The 18,070-nt window shown below is 50.0% G+C and overlaps 1 protein-coding gene across 1 annotated transcript in view; it reads left to right on the top strand.

Annotated features, from left to right (window-relative positions):
* MNAT1 (MNAT1 component of CDK activating kinase) overlaps positions 1–18,070 on the top strand; it is a 160,829-nt gene that overhangs the window by 42,049 nt on the left and 100,710 nt on the right. Inside the window, exons 2-6 of the mRNA XM_077323927.1 lie at positions 921–1,073; positions 2,452–2,525; positions 6,328–6,431; positions 7,594–7,734; positions 16,703–16,828. Coding sequence (XP_077180042.1) covers positions 921–1,073; positions 2,452–2,525; positions 6,328–6,431; positions 7,594–7,734; positions 16,703–16,828 — 598 coding nt within the window. The remainder of the gene's footprint in view (positions 1–920; positions 1,074–2,451; positions 2,526–6,327; positions 6,432–7,593; positions 7,735–16,702; positions 16,829–18,070) is intronic.

The raw sequence follows: 18,070 nt of genomic DNA, 5'->3' as shown, positions 1-18,070 counted from the left end.
AGGTGAGCAACAAAGATGGTGAGGGGTTTGGAGACCAAGACGTATGAGGAAACGTTGGGAAGCTTGGTCTGTTTAGCCTGGAGAGGAGACGACTGAGAGGGGATCTGAGAGGGGCAGATGACAGTGGGTGAGCGAGAGGGTTGTGAGTGTCCTGCATAGTGCAGGGGGTTGGACTAGATGACCCAGGAGGTCCCTTCCAACTCTGTGATTCTGTAATTCTAAATTCCATCTAAACCTCCATAAGAAGTTCCTGACAGAGCGGTTTCTCAATGGAACAGGCTTCCTCAGGAGGTGGTGGGTTCTCCATCTTTGGAGATTTTTAAACAGAGGCTGGAGAGCCCTCTGACGGAGAGGCTGATTCTGTGAAGGTTCAAGGAGGTGGCAGGTGACAGTGGATGAGCGATTGGGATGTGAGTGTCCTGCATAGTGCAGGGGGCTGGACTAGATGACCCAGGAGGTCCCTTCCAACTCTAGGATTTTGTGATTCTGTAGGGGGACCTGGAAATGAGCTGTAATACCAGGGTCTCACTTGGGGACTGGCAGCCCTGCCTACTAGTGGCTCCGTGATAATGAGCAGGTGACTGGTGCAGAGAGGGACACATTTCTTCAAGTTCCCAACAGCATGAATGTAAGATGGGGAGGGAGATAAAAAGATAGGTGGGATCGAAAAGGGGAGGGCTTACCCCTCCACCGTAGTGTGAATTTTCCCGGATCACCGTAGTTATTGCTTATTAATAAAACGGTTGCCTGCCTGGAACTTTCTCACCTACAGGAGGAACGTCATGCCGTTTCACATGCATTTCCCTGTGATGCAGAGGTTGCCTTTAGCAGTGGGCCATGTCGCCTTCGTTCTTTTGCAGTGCGCACCTGTGTGTGTTTTCGGTCCCCATTTTTGCACGTGGCTGCCTTGTCTCTTTCAGATGCGAGAGCTGCGTGGAACTGCTGTTTGTCCGGGGGGCCGGGAACTGCCAAGAATGCGGCACCCCCTTGCGGAAGAGCAACTTCAGAGTGCAACTGTTCGAGGACCCCGCTGTCGACAAGGAGGTGGAAATCCGGAAGAAGGTGTTGAAAATGTGAGCGCTAAAAAGATAGGCCCGGGTTTCCCGGTTCTCGTGGGGATTGTTGGCAGAGTTTAAACATGAAAAGAAAGCAAAGCATCAAGCTGCTTAAAAAAAAGCCCAAAACAAATTTTGTATAGAAAGGAGACAGAGAGAGAGAGAGAGAGAGAGAGAGAGAGAGAGAGAGAGAGAGAGAGAAAAGAGACCTAACTGTCTAACTGTTTTGCTGTCTCAGTTCTGTCTGTTCTGGAGGCTAGCAGTGTTGAAGGGTTCTCAAAGGAGCAGGAAGATCCAATCCTGAAAAAGATTATTTAAAACATCAGACTATTGAAAAAAATCAGGAAATTCCTAATCTAAGTATGCTAAACACAACACAACAAAACAAAATCAGAGTCCAGTGGCACTTTTAAGACCAACAAAGATTTATTCCAGGCGTGAGCTTTCGGATGCAAGCACTCTTCCTCAGACTGTGAATTGACCATCATGACAGTGGGACTATATAAACAAAAGTTAATCCTGTTAAATTAGTAAACAGTGTCACTGGACTCTGATTTTGTTTTGTTGTGCTGCTTCAGACCCACTCGAATCTATGCTAAAGACACATCTCCAGTGCCTACTGTGGGATATTCTTCATATGCTGCTGAATCATGCCCATTACAGATCTTGCATCCTGTCTCGCATGGTGACCAATCAGTTCCTCTGGAGGTCCAAAAAGAGGGCATAGAGTCAAGATGAAGAGAGCTTTGACTTTGGAAAGTTCGTATCCTCAAAATCTTGTTCCCAACGTTCTCCTGGACTTGACTCTCACAGTGAACAGAGCAGCCCACATTTTGGACAGTCCCACTAACCGTGGTTAGCCTAACCCGCAGTTTTATGTCGTGTCTAAAATCAACCGCAGGCAGGGTCAATTTGGGCTCTGGACTGAGTCATAGATTCATAGAATCATAGACTTGGAAGGGGCCACACAGGCCATCTAGTCCAACCCCCTGCTCAACGCAGGATCAACCCAAAGCATCCTAAAGCATCCAAGAAAAGTGTGTATCCAACCTTTGCTTTAAGACTGCCAGTGAGGGGGAGCTCCCCACCTCCTTAGGCAGCCTATTCCACTGCTGAACTACTCTCACTGTGAAGAACTTTTTCCTGATATCTAGCCTATATCGTTGTACTTGTAGTTTAAACCCATTACTGCATGTCCTCTCCTCTGCAGCCAATGGGAACAGCATCCTGCCCTCTTCCAAATGACAATCCTTCAAATACTTAAAGACGGCTATCATGTCCCCTCTCAACCTCCTTTGAGTCTGTAAACGAGAACGGTATAGCCAAAGTGCTTGTCATATTTTGTGGAGCTGTAATGCTAGTGTGTTGTTTTTATTTTTATCCCCCCCCCCCAAAGATACAATAAAAGAGAAGACGACTTCCCCGGTCTAAGGGAATATAATGATTTCCTGGAAGAAGTCGAAGAAATTGGTGAGTCCTAATGCTTGCATATTTGATGCGCCTGCGAGCTTTTATCTGCCTTCCCGCCTCATGGAACATTTGAGCGGAATCTCTTTCAAATGGGCTTTCCCGTGGGGGGGGGGAGTTCCCCCCCCCCAATGGTGATCTAATTACTTTCTCCTTACATTTTTAATCGGGGAGCTGTTCCACCGGAGGAGCAGATTGAGACAATAAATGCCTGGCTGTCAAGGTCTGGGTAGGGGAAGGGGGGGGAGACACGGACAGGGTAGGGGGGGACCGTGCGGGGCAACTGTGCCCGAAAGGGAAGACTGTTTTGGAGGACATAGATGGTGCTCCGGAAGATCAAAGGGGGAAGGGGGAAAGTGAAATTAGGATTGTACTTCTGTGCCTCCAGAGGCTTTATTTACCGTGACGGAAGCCATATGGCTCCCCTTTCATCCTTTCTGTTCTTCAAGTACAGTAGCCGAGGAGTGCTTTGAAGAGGTTGACCTTGCCTGCCATTTTGGCAGCGCTAATGCAAAGGGAAGGGAGATTGAAGCGTCCTCCCTCTCTCTTTTTCTTTGGCTTTCAGGCCTACAGATGCCGTCGCCTGAAGGCCTTGGACTCCCCGGGGGGGGGCATTTTGGGGGTTGGGGCGGTGGGAGATTGGTGCAGGGGAGAGCTCTGTAAACGCAGCACGGGCTCCAGTAAACTCCGAGCTGAGTTCTGCTCCTGAAATGAGGCTTTCACGCTCTCCCTTCCCCGGATCCAGCCCTTGAGCCTCGGGTTGCTTATCTACAGGTGGGGATAGAACAAACAAAAACTGGGCTACACAGTAAATGGAAAATACCAGGGGCAAAAATGTGTGTGCAATAATACAACAATTCAGCAAGTGTGATACAACAAACAATTCAGGCAGCCGTTCAACAGGTTAGTTCCAACTGAAATTACTTCTGCTAGGTGAGAATAGCATTTATGTACATTGCTATTTTATAAATTGCAAATTCCTGAGACCTTGTATTATTACATTGTTTCACCTCAATTATTTAGGTCCACTGTAGAAGCCACCTTGCGAAATGGGAAGCTACTGGATCCTTGTTTGGACTTCGGTCGGAACTTACCTGTTAAATGGTTGCCTGGTTTATTTTTTGGTATCACTCTTGTTGAATTGTCTTGTTGCTTACAAATTGACAGTATTGTTTGGCTGTTACGGTTGTCTCCATGATATTTTAGAAATGACTATTTTGCACTTTTTGGAAGCATTATTTACTTGAGTTTCAGAGCCATGATTAGACAGCCCCCCTTTATCCTGGTAATCTCCAGGTGGGACCTGGAGACCTCCTGGAATTGTAACTGACCTCCAGGTTACAGAGATCAGTTCCACTGGAGAACATGCTTGCATTGGAGTGTAGACTCTACAGCATTATACCCTGCTGAGGTTCTGCCCCCAAATCTCCAGGAATTTCCCTCCAGTTTTCCATGCCCTGGCCTAAGCCTGGCGGAAAAACTCCGGCTTACAGGCCCTGCGGAACATTGAACGTTCCGCAAGGCCTACAGCTCTTCCGGGAGCTCATTCCTCCAGGTCGGGGCCAGGACCGAAAAGGCCCTCTGCGGTGCAGACTCTTTTGAAAGAGAGAAATGTATAAAATTATGCCTGGGGTTGAGAGACCTGAGAAATAGCATTTTTCCCCCTCTGCCAACCTTTTAGACCTCAAAGGCATCCAATGGGCCGTAGTAGCTTCTGGACAGACAAATGGAAATCCTTCTTCTCACAGAGCGTGATTAAAACATGAGATTTGCTGCCAGAGGATGTAGTATTGACTGCAAGAATAAACAGCTTTAGCAGGAGACTAGACAGATTCATGAAGGATAAGTCTATGAGTGGCTATTAGCCATGTTGGCTGAGGGGAACCTCCATATTCAGAGGAACTAAACCTTTGAATCACAGAGCCAGGAGGCAACATCAGCCTCTCTGCCCTGTTGTTGGCCCTCTGGAGGAACTCGGTGACCTCTGTGTCAGTCAGGATGATGGACTAGGTGGGGGTGGCCGAACTGTGGCTCTCCAGATGTCCATGGACTACAGGTTGCTTTAGGGGAAGGAGAGGAAACAGGCCCTTTCCAGAAACAAGGCTGGCTCTTACATAGGCTTAAAAAAAATCCCCCTCAGAATTGCACAGTGGCTAAGAAAAACTAATCTTCACAGTTTTTGTCTCCGTTCGTGTGTGTGTAGATGTGTGTGTCTTTTTGGTCTTCTCGGAAACCGAACCAGGCTTCGAAGAGAATTAAACCTTTCAGCCTGTAAAAACAATGGCCTTTTTGTAGGATATTTTGACAGATGTCGAAAGGCAGAGAGATGGTCAGGGAGATAGGGTGGTCAGATGCTGGTGGGGCCTGAGCTGCTTTCTCTCTCCCCCCTCTCCTCCCCGTGTCCCTTAAGGGGCTGCAGGCTGACTCTGTTCGGAGTAGGTTCTCCTGCTTTAGCCATGAGTATAAACGAAACGTCTCCTCTGAAATCTGGGCAAAGAAATAACACCTGTTCCTTAGGTTACGTTGTCTTGCCGCGTAACTATAGGTCTGCTTCGTTCTTTGAAAGAGATCTGGGGGTGGGGAAATTTGCTATAACCGATTAAAGAAGAAGAAGAGTCGGCATTTATACCCCGCTTTTCCCTCCCCAAAGGAATCCCAAAGCGGCTTACAATCGCTTTCCCTTCCTCTCCTCACAACAGACACCCAGAGGGGTAAATGGGGCTGAGAGAGCTCTGTTAGAACTTCTCTGAGAACAGCTCTGAAAGAACTGTGACCAGCCCAAGGTCACCCAGCTGGCTGCATATGGAGGAGGAGTGGGGAATGAAACCCGACTCGCCAGATTGGAAGATGTCACTGTTCACCACGACACCAAGCTGGCTGCTCTCCAAAAACTATTCAAGTGCTTGATCATAAGTAATAAGTGCAAATTAAGGAATTTCAGCCATTCTGAAAGCAAAATGTTTCGCACAGTCATGTGGGGCAGTGGACCTCTGGGCTGATTCCACACTTACTTTGTGTATTCTGTTGTGGATCCTGCTGAATTCAGATTGATTTGAACTCTATCCCCCCTCCCCAAGTGAAACAGAAAAATGTTCTGCACTCGATTGGGGAAGCTCAGAGGGGGGGGGCAAGCACAGCAGGAGTCTCTTTCTTTCTTTTCTTGAAGTGGGGGGGGGGGGAGGATTGGAGACAGCAGAGGAGGGGGAATAAATCCAAGAGGCAAATCTCTGCCCAGAGAAGTTAGGGCTTCTGGAGCTTCTGCTGAGAGAAGTTAGGGCTTCCCCTTTAAGGGAAGCCTAGCAACCTGGGAACGAGGAAGCCTTTGAACTGACACCCTGGCCAATCAGAGCTTTTCTACAATGTTGGAGGCTTGAGGCAGCAGGTTAGTTTGGGGAAAAGCAAAGAGCTGTACCTTTACTCATGCCGATTTTTCAAATGTAGAGATTTATATCCACTCTAGGATATTGCGGAGGAAAGGTAGGGTCACTCGGGATCCATCATGCTTGTTGCAGATGAAAAATTTAAATAGCCCCAAATCAAATTGGAAATGGCATTCAGTGTAGATGGCAGGGATTGAGTCGACCTGGGATTGGAATAAAAGCTGCATGCAGATTCAGCCCTAGTCATAAAAATGGAAGACTTGTTAGTTTTCACTTTGAATAAGGGAAAGGTTTGAATAAGGTGTTTGAATAAGTTGTTTAAATAAGGGAAAGGTTTGTGATTAATGCTAATACCGTGCTTTTGCTTCTCTTCTCTTCCCGTTCCCGCCTCTCCTCCACGCTATTCTCCTAAAACCTTGAGCCAGTGTTTAACCTGACCAACAACATCGATCTGGAGAACACAAAAAAGAAAATGGAGACATACCAGAAGGAGAACAAAGAAGACATTCAGAAAAATAAGATCAAACTGGTTAGTTCTTTCTAAAAAAATAAATAAAAAATAAAACAAATTCCTTTATGGACGAAGGAAACGGGGCTCAATTGTCAAATGTTCTTTTGAAAGAACAAGGTTTGTCCAGCATACAAAGAACTAAATCATTAGGATTGCCAACCGGTTTCAGATGTTTTTCTGCCAGTTTTCCGTATGAATATATAACTGCTTAAAGCAGCCTGAGCTCTGAACAATGTGCACCTTTTTCAGGGTGAAGGGCAAGATAGGGTTCGATCCTGCGGAGACACAAGCTCTGCCAGTGCAAGAGTGGGGGGACGGAGACTGATTTTGCTGACACTGGGGGGGGGGGGAACCTCTCCCCTGATTCTGTGTGGGTTTTTTCCTACAAAGATCCCCTGTCCATCAGAGCCACAAGGGAGGGGGCGGTATATAAATGCAAAGTTTGGTGTAGTGGTTAGGAGTGTGGACTTCTAATCTGGCATGCGGGTTCGATTCTGCACTCCCCCACATGCAGCCAGCTGGGTGACCTTGGGCTCGCCACGGCACTGATAAAACTGTTCTGACTGAGCAGTGATATCAGGGGTCTCTCAGCCTCACCCACCCCACAGGGTGTCTGTTGTGGGGAGAGGAAAGGGAAGGCGAATGGAAGCCGTTCTGAGACTCCTTCGGGTAGGGAAAAGCGGCATATAAGAACCAACTCTTCTTCTTCTTCAGTAATCTCAAAGCTCTCTCAGCCTCAACCACCTCACAGGGTGTCTGTTGTGGGGAGAGGAAAGGGAAGGCGAATGTAAGCCGCTTTGAGCCTCTTTCGGGTAGGGAAAAGCGGCATATAAGAACCAACTCTTCTTCTTCAGTAATCTCAGGGCTCTCTCAGCCTCCCCTCCCTCACAGGGTGTCTGTTGTGGGGAGAGGAAAGGGAAGGCGAATGTAAGCCGCTTTGAGCCTCTTTCGGGTAGGGAAAAGCGGCATATAAGAACCAACTCTTCTTCTTCAGTAATCTCAGGGCTCTCTCAGCCTCCCCTCCCTCACAGGGTGTCTGTTGTGGGGAGAGGAAAGGGAAGGCGAATGTAAGCCGCTTTGAGCCTCTTTCGGGTAGGGAAAAGCGGCATATAAGAGCCAACTCTTCTTCGTCTTCTTCAAAAATAAAAATAAATAAAACCACTGTTGGGTCCCACCTCAGTCTAGAGAGCAAGAGGAGCTGGAAGAGGCGCTGGAAGTGGAGCGGCAGGAGAACCAGCAACGGCGGCTTCTTATCCAAAAGGAAGAGCAAATGCAGCAGATGCTGAAAAGGAAGAACAAGCAGGAGCTTCTGGACAAGCTGGTACGTAACGAGGAGGGTTACTCCTTGGCCGTCTTTCGTTGCTTCTGCTCCATCTCTCCTGGTGGGGAGCCCCATCAAGCGGCAGCCGATGGACGGCGGCCCCATACGGTCGTCACGGCAAGAGATGTTCAGAGCCGCTTTTCTCTGTGCAGCGACCGTGGACATCCATGGTGGCCCCCCATCCAAGTACTCATCAGGGTCGACCCTGCTTAGCCTCTGAGATCGGACGAGCTTGGGCTAGCCTGGGCCATCCAGGTCAGAGCTTGGTTATTCCGCCTCAGAAAAGGAAGTGCTAGACGGCAGTCTCCTAAGAGATGGTGCTTTTGAACGTGGGTTGGCTTCTGTGGGAGATTTCTGCTAGCTGAAGCTGGTTATTCCCCGAAGTGACTTCTGAAAAAAGACAATAAAATCAGAGTCCAGTAGTACCCTTAAGACCAAGGAAGATTTATTCAGGGCGTGAGCTTTCGAGGGCAAGCTCATGCCCTGAATAAACCTTTGTTGGTCTTAAAGGTGCTACGGGACTCTGATTTTATTGTGCTGCTTCAGACCTACATGGCTACCCACTTGAATCTATTCTGAAAAAGGCTTCCAGCATGGTAATCCCCATGTAGCTCTTAACTACCTTGAAAAAGGTAAAGGTATCCCCTGTGCAAGCACCGAGTCATGTCTGACCCTTGGGGTGACGCCCTCCAGCGTTTTCATGGCAGACTCAATACGGGGTGGTTTGCCAGTGCCTTCCCCAGTCATTACCGTTTACCCCCCAGCAAGCTGGGTACTCATTTTACCGACCTCGGAAGGATGGAAGGCTGAGTCGACCTTGAGCCGGCTGTTGGGATTGAACTCCCAGCCTCATGGGCAAAGCTTTCAGACGGCTGCCTTACCACTCTGCGCCACAAGAGGCTCTACCTTGAAAAACGTAAGAACATAAGAAGAGCTTTCTTGGGTCAAACCAGTGGTCCATCCAGTCCAGCGTTCCATCAGTAAAGCATATATCTTCCAAAATAACAGGTCACTCACTACCTGCTTTGCCCTCGGTCAGGAATGGCCCTAGCTTGTAGCTTAGCACCTATTGGGAGGGAGCCCTCAGTCAGGAAGGGATAATAAGGCTTAAGGGGGTGGCAGGTGACAATGGATGAGCAATAGGGTTGGGAGTGTCCTGCATAGTGAAGGGGGTTGGACTAGATGACCCAGGAGATCCCTTTCAACTCCATGATTCTGTGATTTTATGATTCTATAAAGAGTCAGCTCTCCACCCCCAACTTCCTGCTGCCCTTGGAACTTGCTGGGTGGAAGTGGAGCTGGCCCCAGTGAGTAGCCCTGGCCTAGAAGGGGAGGGGGGAGCAGAGCTGGCCCCAGTGAGTTGCTTTCAAGCAGTCCTTTTCTCCAGGGGAATTGATCTCTGCAGTCTGATGAAGAGTGGTCCTTCTGAGGGATCCCCCAAATTCCTCACTACCCCCCTACTGCCCCGAACTTCCTCACTGATCCCCTGTATCCTTCCACAGCCCACTTTGGGAACAGCTAGCTTGCAACAACGCCCAGCGGCTGAGGCCTTCTTGTGATGTTGCCTCCTGGCTCTGGGATTCATTCCCCGAATGATGGCTCCCCTTTGAGTTTGGATGTGACCCACGGGTGTTGCTGAATGCCTGGATTTTAAGAATTGGAGGAGCAAAGGCGAGACTTCCTCGCTTGAGCTCCGATTTCGTGTCTCGGTGGGGTTCTCTCCCCCCCCCTCCCCCCCTCTCTCTCTCCAAAGGCAGCTGTGATAAAAAGGCCTTTGGGGTGTGCGTTTGTGGGTCTGTGTGTAAGTGATCTTCCTCCCAGCGGCTTGGCTGCTCTTTTCTTTCACATTGTTCTCCGTCATCGTCTGTCCATAACTTTTCACTTCCCATTTGCCCTGTGCTCCTGACACAGTCCTCTCAGGCGGCTGCTAAGAGACCACCAGCTGTCCTCCAGATTGGCCTCCCCCTGGATACCTGTTATGGACTTTTATGATCCTGTCCAATCGAACAGGTTATTTATTTCTGTCCTCACTCCCGCCCCCCCCCGCCCCCCGGCCCGCTCCCTAGGAAAGGATAAGTAGCTGCAGTCCCTCGTCCGATCCTGGGGGATTTCTGTGGAAACAGAGGGAGATCTGGTGTCAGGTTATTGAAGAGCTGGTTTTACAGGGCTAGGGGTTATACTCAGAAGGCCTCCGTTGGGGGCAAGAGCCGTGCGTGCCTTTTCCCGTATTCTTTTAGGTGTTTCATATTTTTATCCCTAGGCCTTGATCAGTCAACTTGCACTGTGTTGGCAGAACAAGAGAATAGCCTTGCAGTGCTTTTGCTTTCCTTTCCTTTTGGTGAAGTTTACTGTGGTTTTTTGTTTATATACTAGAGGCAAAGCCCGTTGCGCCCAGGAATACAACGGGCACTAGGACGTACCCCTGCACTGTGACCTTCCTGGGTTCTGGTCCTCTCTCCCGCTTGCTCCCTGCTCAATCTTGAGATCCAGTGGGGTGAAGTGGTTAAAGAGGAACAGACTTCCTCCTCCATGTGCAGCCAGCTGGGATGCCAACTTCCAGTTGGTGGCCTGGAAACCTTCAGGAAGATGAAAGAGAGAAACAGGATGAAAGAGAGAGAAAGAAAGGGGGAAAGAAAAGGGGAAAGGGAGGAGGGAAAGAAGGCAATAGTTCTCCTGGAGAAAACACCTGCTTTGGAGGGGCACTGGGCCTCCTACCCCCACCCCCCATACAACAGTGTCTACACAGGTCAACACTGTTCTCACCTTTCCATCCAACTCCACATCTTCCAAAGGCTGGGCCGAGAAGGTTTCACGGAGGAGGGCTGCCACTTTCCTCCCCCTCCCCACATTTCCCAAAGGCTGGGCCAGGCAGGGAAGGCTGCAGGGGGGCTGTCTCCTTCCCACCCACCCTCACATTTCCCAAGGGCCAGGCTGGGTGGGGAAGGCTGCTGGATCCCCCCAGCCCCTCTGAGGAGGAGGAGAGTGAGAGTCACCAAAGAGCACTCCAGTCACCAGCTGCAGGGCCTTGCGGGGGGGGGGGGGGGGGTGTTATGAGCCCAGGTCCTTTTAGGGAGGAATCCTTGGAGGAAAAGCTTTCCCAGGCACTCCAAACTGCACCCCAGGCCTCCGCTGGATTCTCATCCAGCTTAGTCCAAGGAAGGAGCTAGACAAGCGTCCATTATTTATTAAAATCACAAGCCAGAGCCCAAACTAGCGCTGGGTATGCAATGCACATTCTTAACAACATTGTCTTCTTCAGTGCATTGTGTATTGTAGGCTTTGGCCACTTGATCCCCATTTCAGAATTGGGTGAACCTAGATGGTCAGGGTGATATAGTGACAACATAGGATAGCAACAGGGGAGAATGTTTTGGGGTTGACATATCATTGATGAAAGAGTCACTGAAGAAGGCCATTTTGTCACTTCCTTGGGCCTTCAGCTGACGGGTCTCATATGCTTGGTGAGAGCTTAGTCCAGCCAGATGTTCAACAGGTAGAGAGCTCTGACCAGCACATATGGGTTTGAAGTGGCCAGTCGGGCAGCCTGGAGAACCCGTTTGGTGTAGTGGTTAGGAGTGCAGACTGCTAATCTGGCAGGCTGGTTTCGATTCTGCACTCCCCTACATGCAGCCAGCTGGGTGACCTTGGGCTTGTCACAGCACTGATAAAACTTTTCTGACCAAGTAGTGATATCAGGGCGCTCTCAGCCTCACCCACCTCACAGGGTGTCTGTTGTGGGGAGAGGAAGGTGATTGGAAGCTGCTTTGAGCCTCCTTTGGGTAGAGAAAAGCAGCATCTAAGAACCAACTCTTCTTCTTCTTCAGTAATCTCAGGGCTCACTCAGCCTCACCCACCTCACAGGGTGTCTGTTGAAAAAGAAGAGCTGGTTCATATATGCCGCTTTTCTCTACCCGAAGGAGGCTCAAAGTGGCTTACAGTCGCCTTCCCTTTCCTCTCCCCACAACAGACACCCTGTGAGATGGGTGAGGCTGAGAGAGCCCTGATATTCCTTCTTGGTCAGAACATCCTTATCAGTGTTGTGGCTAGCTGAAGTTCACCCAGCTGGCTGCATGTGGGGGAACGAGAAATCAAACCCGGCTCGCCGGGTTAGAAGCGGCCGCTCTTAACCACGACACCAAGCTGGCTCCCCCCAGGTTCCCCTTCTCACTTTTTTCAGTCTGCAGCCCCCTTCAAATGTGCCACCCCCTGCTCCCCCACCCCACAGGGGGGCATACGCTCCCCACTGAGAATGGTTGACTTAGAGGTGAAGCAGGGTTCGAAACATGGTCAATGAGTGAAATTTCGATCCAGGGCGGTTCGACTTGGCAACTCATGTCTCCGGATGCTTCTCCTTAGCCGGAACATTCTACAGCAGCGGTCCGTAACCTTCCGGCTGCCACGGACCGCTGTGCCGGAGTGTGGGGAGAAGGCGGCCCGGGGCCCCACGCACGCGCGGCAGCCCCAGCGCAAACGCGCACGCACAGACTGCCGCGCACGCGTGTTTGCGCCCAGTGGGGGCGCAAATGTGCATGCACGGCAGTCTGCGCATATGCGTTTGTGCCACTACCATGCTGGTGGCCGCGGCTCCCTCTCTCCGCCCCTCCGGGCCGCCAGCAAATCGTCCGCCAAAGCGGCCGATTAGCTAGCGGCCCGGCAAGCTTCTCTTCCCCTCCCGAACCAATTAGCTTGCCGGGCCGCAAGCTAATCGGCCGCTTTGGCGGCCGATTTGCTCGTGGCCTGATGAGCTTCTCGCTTCGGGGGGGGGGGCGGGAAGAGGGAGCCGTGGTCTGGCACCGAGGCCTTCGTGGCCCAGCACCGGGCCGCTGCCCGTGGGTTGGGGACCACTGTTCTACAGGATGGGCAATCCCATTGATTTTTTTGTTTCCCCGTCAATGGGAACAGGCAGTGTGAGGCCAGGTCTTTCTTGATCTCTAACAGCAGGAGAGGAATAGACAGTAGTGATATTCGGAGAAGTGTCCGCGTCTCGGAGCCGGTCTGGCTGTGAAGGTCAGCAGGTAATGGCTTCACTGCTAAGTTTATTTCGTTGAACGGCTTGCCCGGGGCAGGGGCAGGGGCAGGGGAGGAGCGCACTGAGTCACTCCACGTGTTTCCAACTTGGCTTTTCGTGCCCTTTCATTTAGGTGGGTGGACATTGTTTTCTGACCCAGCAGTTGGTTTTACTGGAAATCCATTTTGCCAGATGGCTCGCAAAGAAAAAAGAGAACGGAGCGGTTATAAATAATCTTTATAACATGACCAAAATAGGGAACTTAACGAGGTTGGAGCGTGCATGGCCACTAAACATATCTGAAGATGCTGCTAATGGCACAGAGGTGAAGCGAAGGGCAGGAGAGGCAAGCTGGGTGTTTGTGCGCACGCAGGGTCTGTTTTCAGAGTTCGAGCCGCAATTCAACAAGAGTAGAATCACGGTTTAAAAAATAAAATGTGGTTTATTTAATTAAAAAATAAATCCGTCTCAATATCTGAGAGAAGTTCCTGACACAGCGGTTTCTCAGTGGAACAGGATTCCTCGGGAGGTGGGGGGTTCTCCATCTTTGGAGATTTTTAAACAGAGGCTGGAGAGCCATCTGATGGAGAGGCTGATTCTGTGAAGATTCAAGGGAGTGGCAGGTGACAGTGGATGAGCGAGAGGGTTGGGGGTGTCCTGCGTAGTGCAGGGGGTTGGACTAGATGACCCAAGAGGTCCCTTCCAACTCTAGGATTCTATGATTCTAATGCCTCTGAAAGCCCCTGGGAGAGCCAGCTTGGTATAGTGGTTAGGAGTGTGGATTTATAATCTGGTGAGCCGGATTTGATTCTCCACTACTTCACATGCAACCAGCTGGGTGACCTTGGGCTCACCAGGATGCTGATAAAGCTGTTCTGACTGAGCAGTAATCTCAGGGCTCTCTCAGCCTCCCCTCCCTCACTGGGTGTCTGTTGTGGGGAGAGGAAAGGGAAGGCGATTGGAAGCCGCTTTGAGACTCCTTCGGGTAGGGAAAAGTGGTTATATAAGAACCAACTCTTCTTCTTCAGTAATATCAGGGCTCTCTCAGCCTCACCTCCCTCGCAGGGTATCTGTTGTGGGGAGAGGAAAGGAAAGCTGACCGTAAGCCGCTTTGAGCCTCCTTCAGGAGAGAAAAGCGGCATATAAGAACCAACTCTTCTTCTTCTTCAGTAATCTCCGGGCTCTCTCAGTCTCACCTCCCTCACAGGGTGTCTGTTGTGGGAAAAGGAAGGGAAGGCGATTGGAAGCCGCTTTGAGACTCCTTTGGGTAGACAAAAGCGGCATATAAGAACCAATTCTTCAGTAATCTCCGGGCTCTCTCAGTCTCACCTCCCTCGCAGGGTGTCTGTTGTGGGGAGAGGAAAGGGAAGGCGATTGGAAGCCGCTTTGAGACTCCTTTGGGTAGAGAAAAGCGGCATATAAGAACCAACTCTTTTTCTTCTTCAGTAATCTCAGGGCTCTCTCAGCCTCCCCTCCCTCGCAGGGTGTCTGTTGTGGGGAGAGGAAAGGGAAGGCGATTGGAAGCCGCTTTAAGACTCCTTTGGGTAGAGAAAAGCGGCATATAAGAACCAATTCTTCAGTAATCTCAGGGCTCTCTCAGTCTCACCTCCCTCACAGGGTGTCTGTTGTGGGGAGAGGAAAGGAAAGCTGACCGTAAGCCGCTTTGAGCCTCCTTCAGGAGAGAAAAGCGGCATATAAGAACCAACTCTTCTTCTTCTTCAGTAATCTCCGGGCTCTCTCAGTCTCACCTCCCTCACAGGGTGTCTGTTGTGGGAAAAGGAAGGGAAGGCGATTGGAAGCCGCTTTGAGACTCCTTTGGGTAGAGAAAAGCGGCATATAAGAACCAATTCTTCAGTAATCTCCGGGCTCTCTCAGTCTCACCTCCCTCGCAGGGTGTCTGTTGTGGGGAGAGGAAAGGGAAGGCGATTGGAAGCCGCTTTGAGACTCCTTTGGGTAGAGAAAAGCGGCATATAAGAACCAACTCTTTTTCTTCTTCAGTAATCTCAGGGCTCTCTCAGCCTCCCCTCCCTCGCAGGGTGTCTGTTGTGGGGAGAGGAAAGGGAAGGCGATTGGAAGCCGCTTTGAGACTCCTTTGGGTAGAGAAAAGCGGCATATAAGAACCAATTCTTCAGTAATCTCAGGGCTCTCTCAGTCTCACCTCCCTCACAGGGTGTCTGTTGTGGGGAGAGGAAAGGGAAGGCGATTGGAAGCCGCTTTGAGACTCCTTCGGGTAGGGAAAAGTGGTTTTATAAGAACCAACTCTTCTTCTTCAGTAATATCAGGGCTCTCTCAGCCTCACCTCCCTCGCAGGGTGTCTGTTGTGGGGAGAGGAAAGGAAAGCTGACCGTAAGCCGCTTTGAGCCTCCTTCAGGAGAGAAAAGCGGCATATAAGAACCAACTCTTCTTCTTCTTCAGTAATCTCCGGGCTCTCTCAGTCTCACCTCCCTCACAGCGTGTCTGTTGTGGGAAAAGGAAGGGAAGGCGATTGGAAGCCGCTTTGAGACTCCTTTGGGTAGAGAAAAGCGGCATATAAGAACCAATTCTTCAGTAATCTCCGGGCTCTCTCAGTCTCACCTCCCTCGCAGGGTGTCTGTTGTGGGGAGAGGAAAGGGAAGGCGATTGGAAGCCGCTTTGAGACTCCTTTGGGTAGAGAAAAGCGGCATATAAGAACCAACTCTTTTTCTTCTTCAGTAATCTCAGGGCTCTCTCAGCCTCCCCTCCCTCGCAGGGTGTCTGTTGTGGGGAGAGGAAAGGGAAGGCGATTGGAAGCCGCTTTGAGACTCCTTTGGGTAGAGAAAAGCGGCATATAAGAACCAATTCTTCAGTAATCTCAGGGCTCTCTCAGTCTCACCTCCCTCACAGGGTGTCTGTTGTGGGGAGAGGAAAGGGAAGGCGAATGTAATCGCGTTCAGTACTGTAGAATCCACCCTCCAGCATAGCCGTGATCTCCCAGGGAACTGCTGCCTGTCACCCTGAGAGCCCCTGGGATGGAAGGAGGCCTGCAGCCACGCCCAGGAGGTCGGCAACCCCAGTTGTTGTCTTGTGTGGCCTCCCCCCCCATAGGCATCCCGCCTAGATGCGGGCGAAGCTATTTGTCCCCCAAGTTTTCATTTCTCGTGCGTTTTCCACACACGCGCGAACAATCCTCCCGTTGTCGCCCGCTCGTAAGTTTTGAAAGCAATCGAATAGTTTCCAAGGCGCTTTTATTATTCCGTATGTACGAAGGCCACACTCCCTTTTATTTATTTATTTTTTTAAAAAAACAAGGGTTTGATTGGCATCCCTGAAGAAAGAAAACGAAAGGCACTAAAATAAAGACTAATGTGCCGTCGGTTTCATGCACAATGGCGCCTTTGTGTGAAACCGAGCAAGGATCTCCTCCGAAAAGGCCTCAGGTGAAATCTAATGGGGAAACAATTTGGAGCTGGGGGTGGGGGGTGGGGGGGGAGTCCACCGGCCGAAGGAATGCGCCTTAGATAAACATCTGATCTGAGTTAAGGCGGCTTTCGGTGCTGCCCGTTTCTGCGATTAAGTTCTAATTATTATTATGAGTTGGTTTCCCCCCCCCTGCCCCCCAAAATGCATTTGGCCGCGGCAGCCTCTTGGCATTAAGGGCCTTATGATATTGTTGCTTAATGGGGGAAACCTATAAAATCAGCTGTTTGCAGGTTGCTGTGATTTATGAGCCCGTTGTAGCTTTTCCCTTTCTTACCCCAAAGTGATCCTTTCTTTCTGGTAAACCGGAATATCGAGCCGTGCTGTATTCTTTTAGAAAAACAAACAAACAGAAAGATCCCCGGCCTTCGGAGAGGCAGTTCTGTAGTTCTAGGAACGCACAGGGCTAATGGGAACGGTTGCTTTTTATGCCTTTTAAATATTTTACTCTTGTGGCCTTTCTTTTTTTTCTTTTTTTTTTAATCCTCCCCCTCCTTTGTTCTTCCTTCCAAACGCCGTTTACAGGAAAGTTCTCATCTGCCTGCCTCGTTGCTGCTCGCCCAGCATAAAGACCGTTCCACGCAACTAGAAATGCAGCTGGAGATTCCCAAACTGGTCAAGCCGGTCGCGTTCTCGACGGGCATCAAAATGGTAAGGCCAGTGTGATGGGGAGAAGGAGAAAGCATTTCCTGTGTCCTTTTGGGGACGTATCTGTCTCTTCCTGAGATTTTTAAAGATTGCCCAGCAGTGCTTAAAGTTGTGGCTGAGTCCTTTGAAGGCAGAGGGGCCCAGCTGCTTTGAACGCAACAAAATGGCTGTTGTGGGAGGTGGAGCCACGCACAAAGGGAACCCAAGTGCAGGGGACAAGAGGAGGAGTTTAAAAAAATTACCCTGAAGAAGAGGAGTGTGAGAGAGAACAAAACCAACACCGAATTACCACCGAAACAATATTATTTTAATTGGCACAGCCAGTCAGCTCTCCAGCAGCCAATCAGAAGCAGGATCCTCACTTGTTCTTGTGAGTTTTCTGAAACCTCGTGGTGGGCACCAGGAAACGTATCAATGGGTGCCATATTTATTTATTGTATTCATTATACTTGTATACTGCCCTCCCCTGAGGCTCAGGGCGGTTCACACAGAACATAAACAATACGTTGAACTTGTTCTACATCAGAAAAAATATAGTACAGTACAACAGCGGAAAGAACAGTAACAGTTTTTCAAAGTAACGATCAACAGGTCCTTGGTCGAGTTCAGGTACATGGATTGCTGGGGGGGGGGGGTGTCAGGGGCCCAGCGGTGTTGTAGATTTCGGTCAGCCTCAACGAGATGCCTGGCAGAAGAGCGGAAGTATTTTAGTTGGGGATCCCTGCCATATCATAGAGTTGGAAGGGGCCATACAGGCCATAGAATCATAGAATCAGAATCATAGAGTTGGAAGGGGCCATACAGGCCATAGAATCATAGAATCAGAATCATAGAGTTGGAAGGGGCCATACAGGCCATAGAATCATAGAATCAGAATCATAGAGTTGGAAGGGGCCATACAGGCCATAGAATCACAGAATCATAGAGTTGGAAGGGGCCATACAGGCCATCTAGTCCAACCCCCTGCTCAATGCAGGTTCAGCCCTAAGCATCCTAAAGGAAATAGAACAGTTTACCAAAGCGGTCTCAAAACCATGTCACAGAGGTGGTTCAGGCTGCGAGGAATGGCCATGTGTTTTCCTGTCTGCCTCATTACATGCATGTGCATGTACGAACACGTGTGCACAGAATAGGCACCATCCGCACAGTTAATTTGCAGTGTCTTTGGAATTGCTGTTTGCTGCCTGAGCAAAAAGGCAGGATGCACAAGGATGCACATCCTTTTGATAAAATAAATGCATACAT

Source organism: Paroedura picta, chromosome 2, assembly GCF_049243985.1.
Source record: "Paroedura picta isolate Pp20150507F chromosome 2, Ppicta_v3.0, whole genome shotgun sequence".
NCBI classification, from domain to species: domain Eukaryota; kingdom Metazoa; phylum Chordata; class Lepidosauria; order Squamata; family Gekkonidae; genus Paroedura; species Paroedura picta.
Note: the sequence above shows the minus strand (reverse complement) of the source record. Positions and strands in the feature narration are given on the sequence as shown.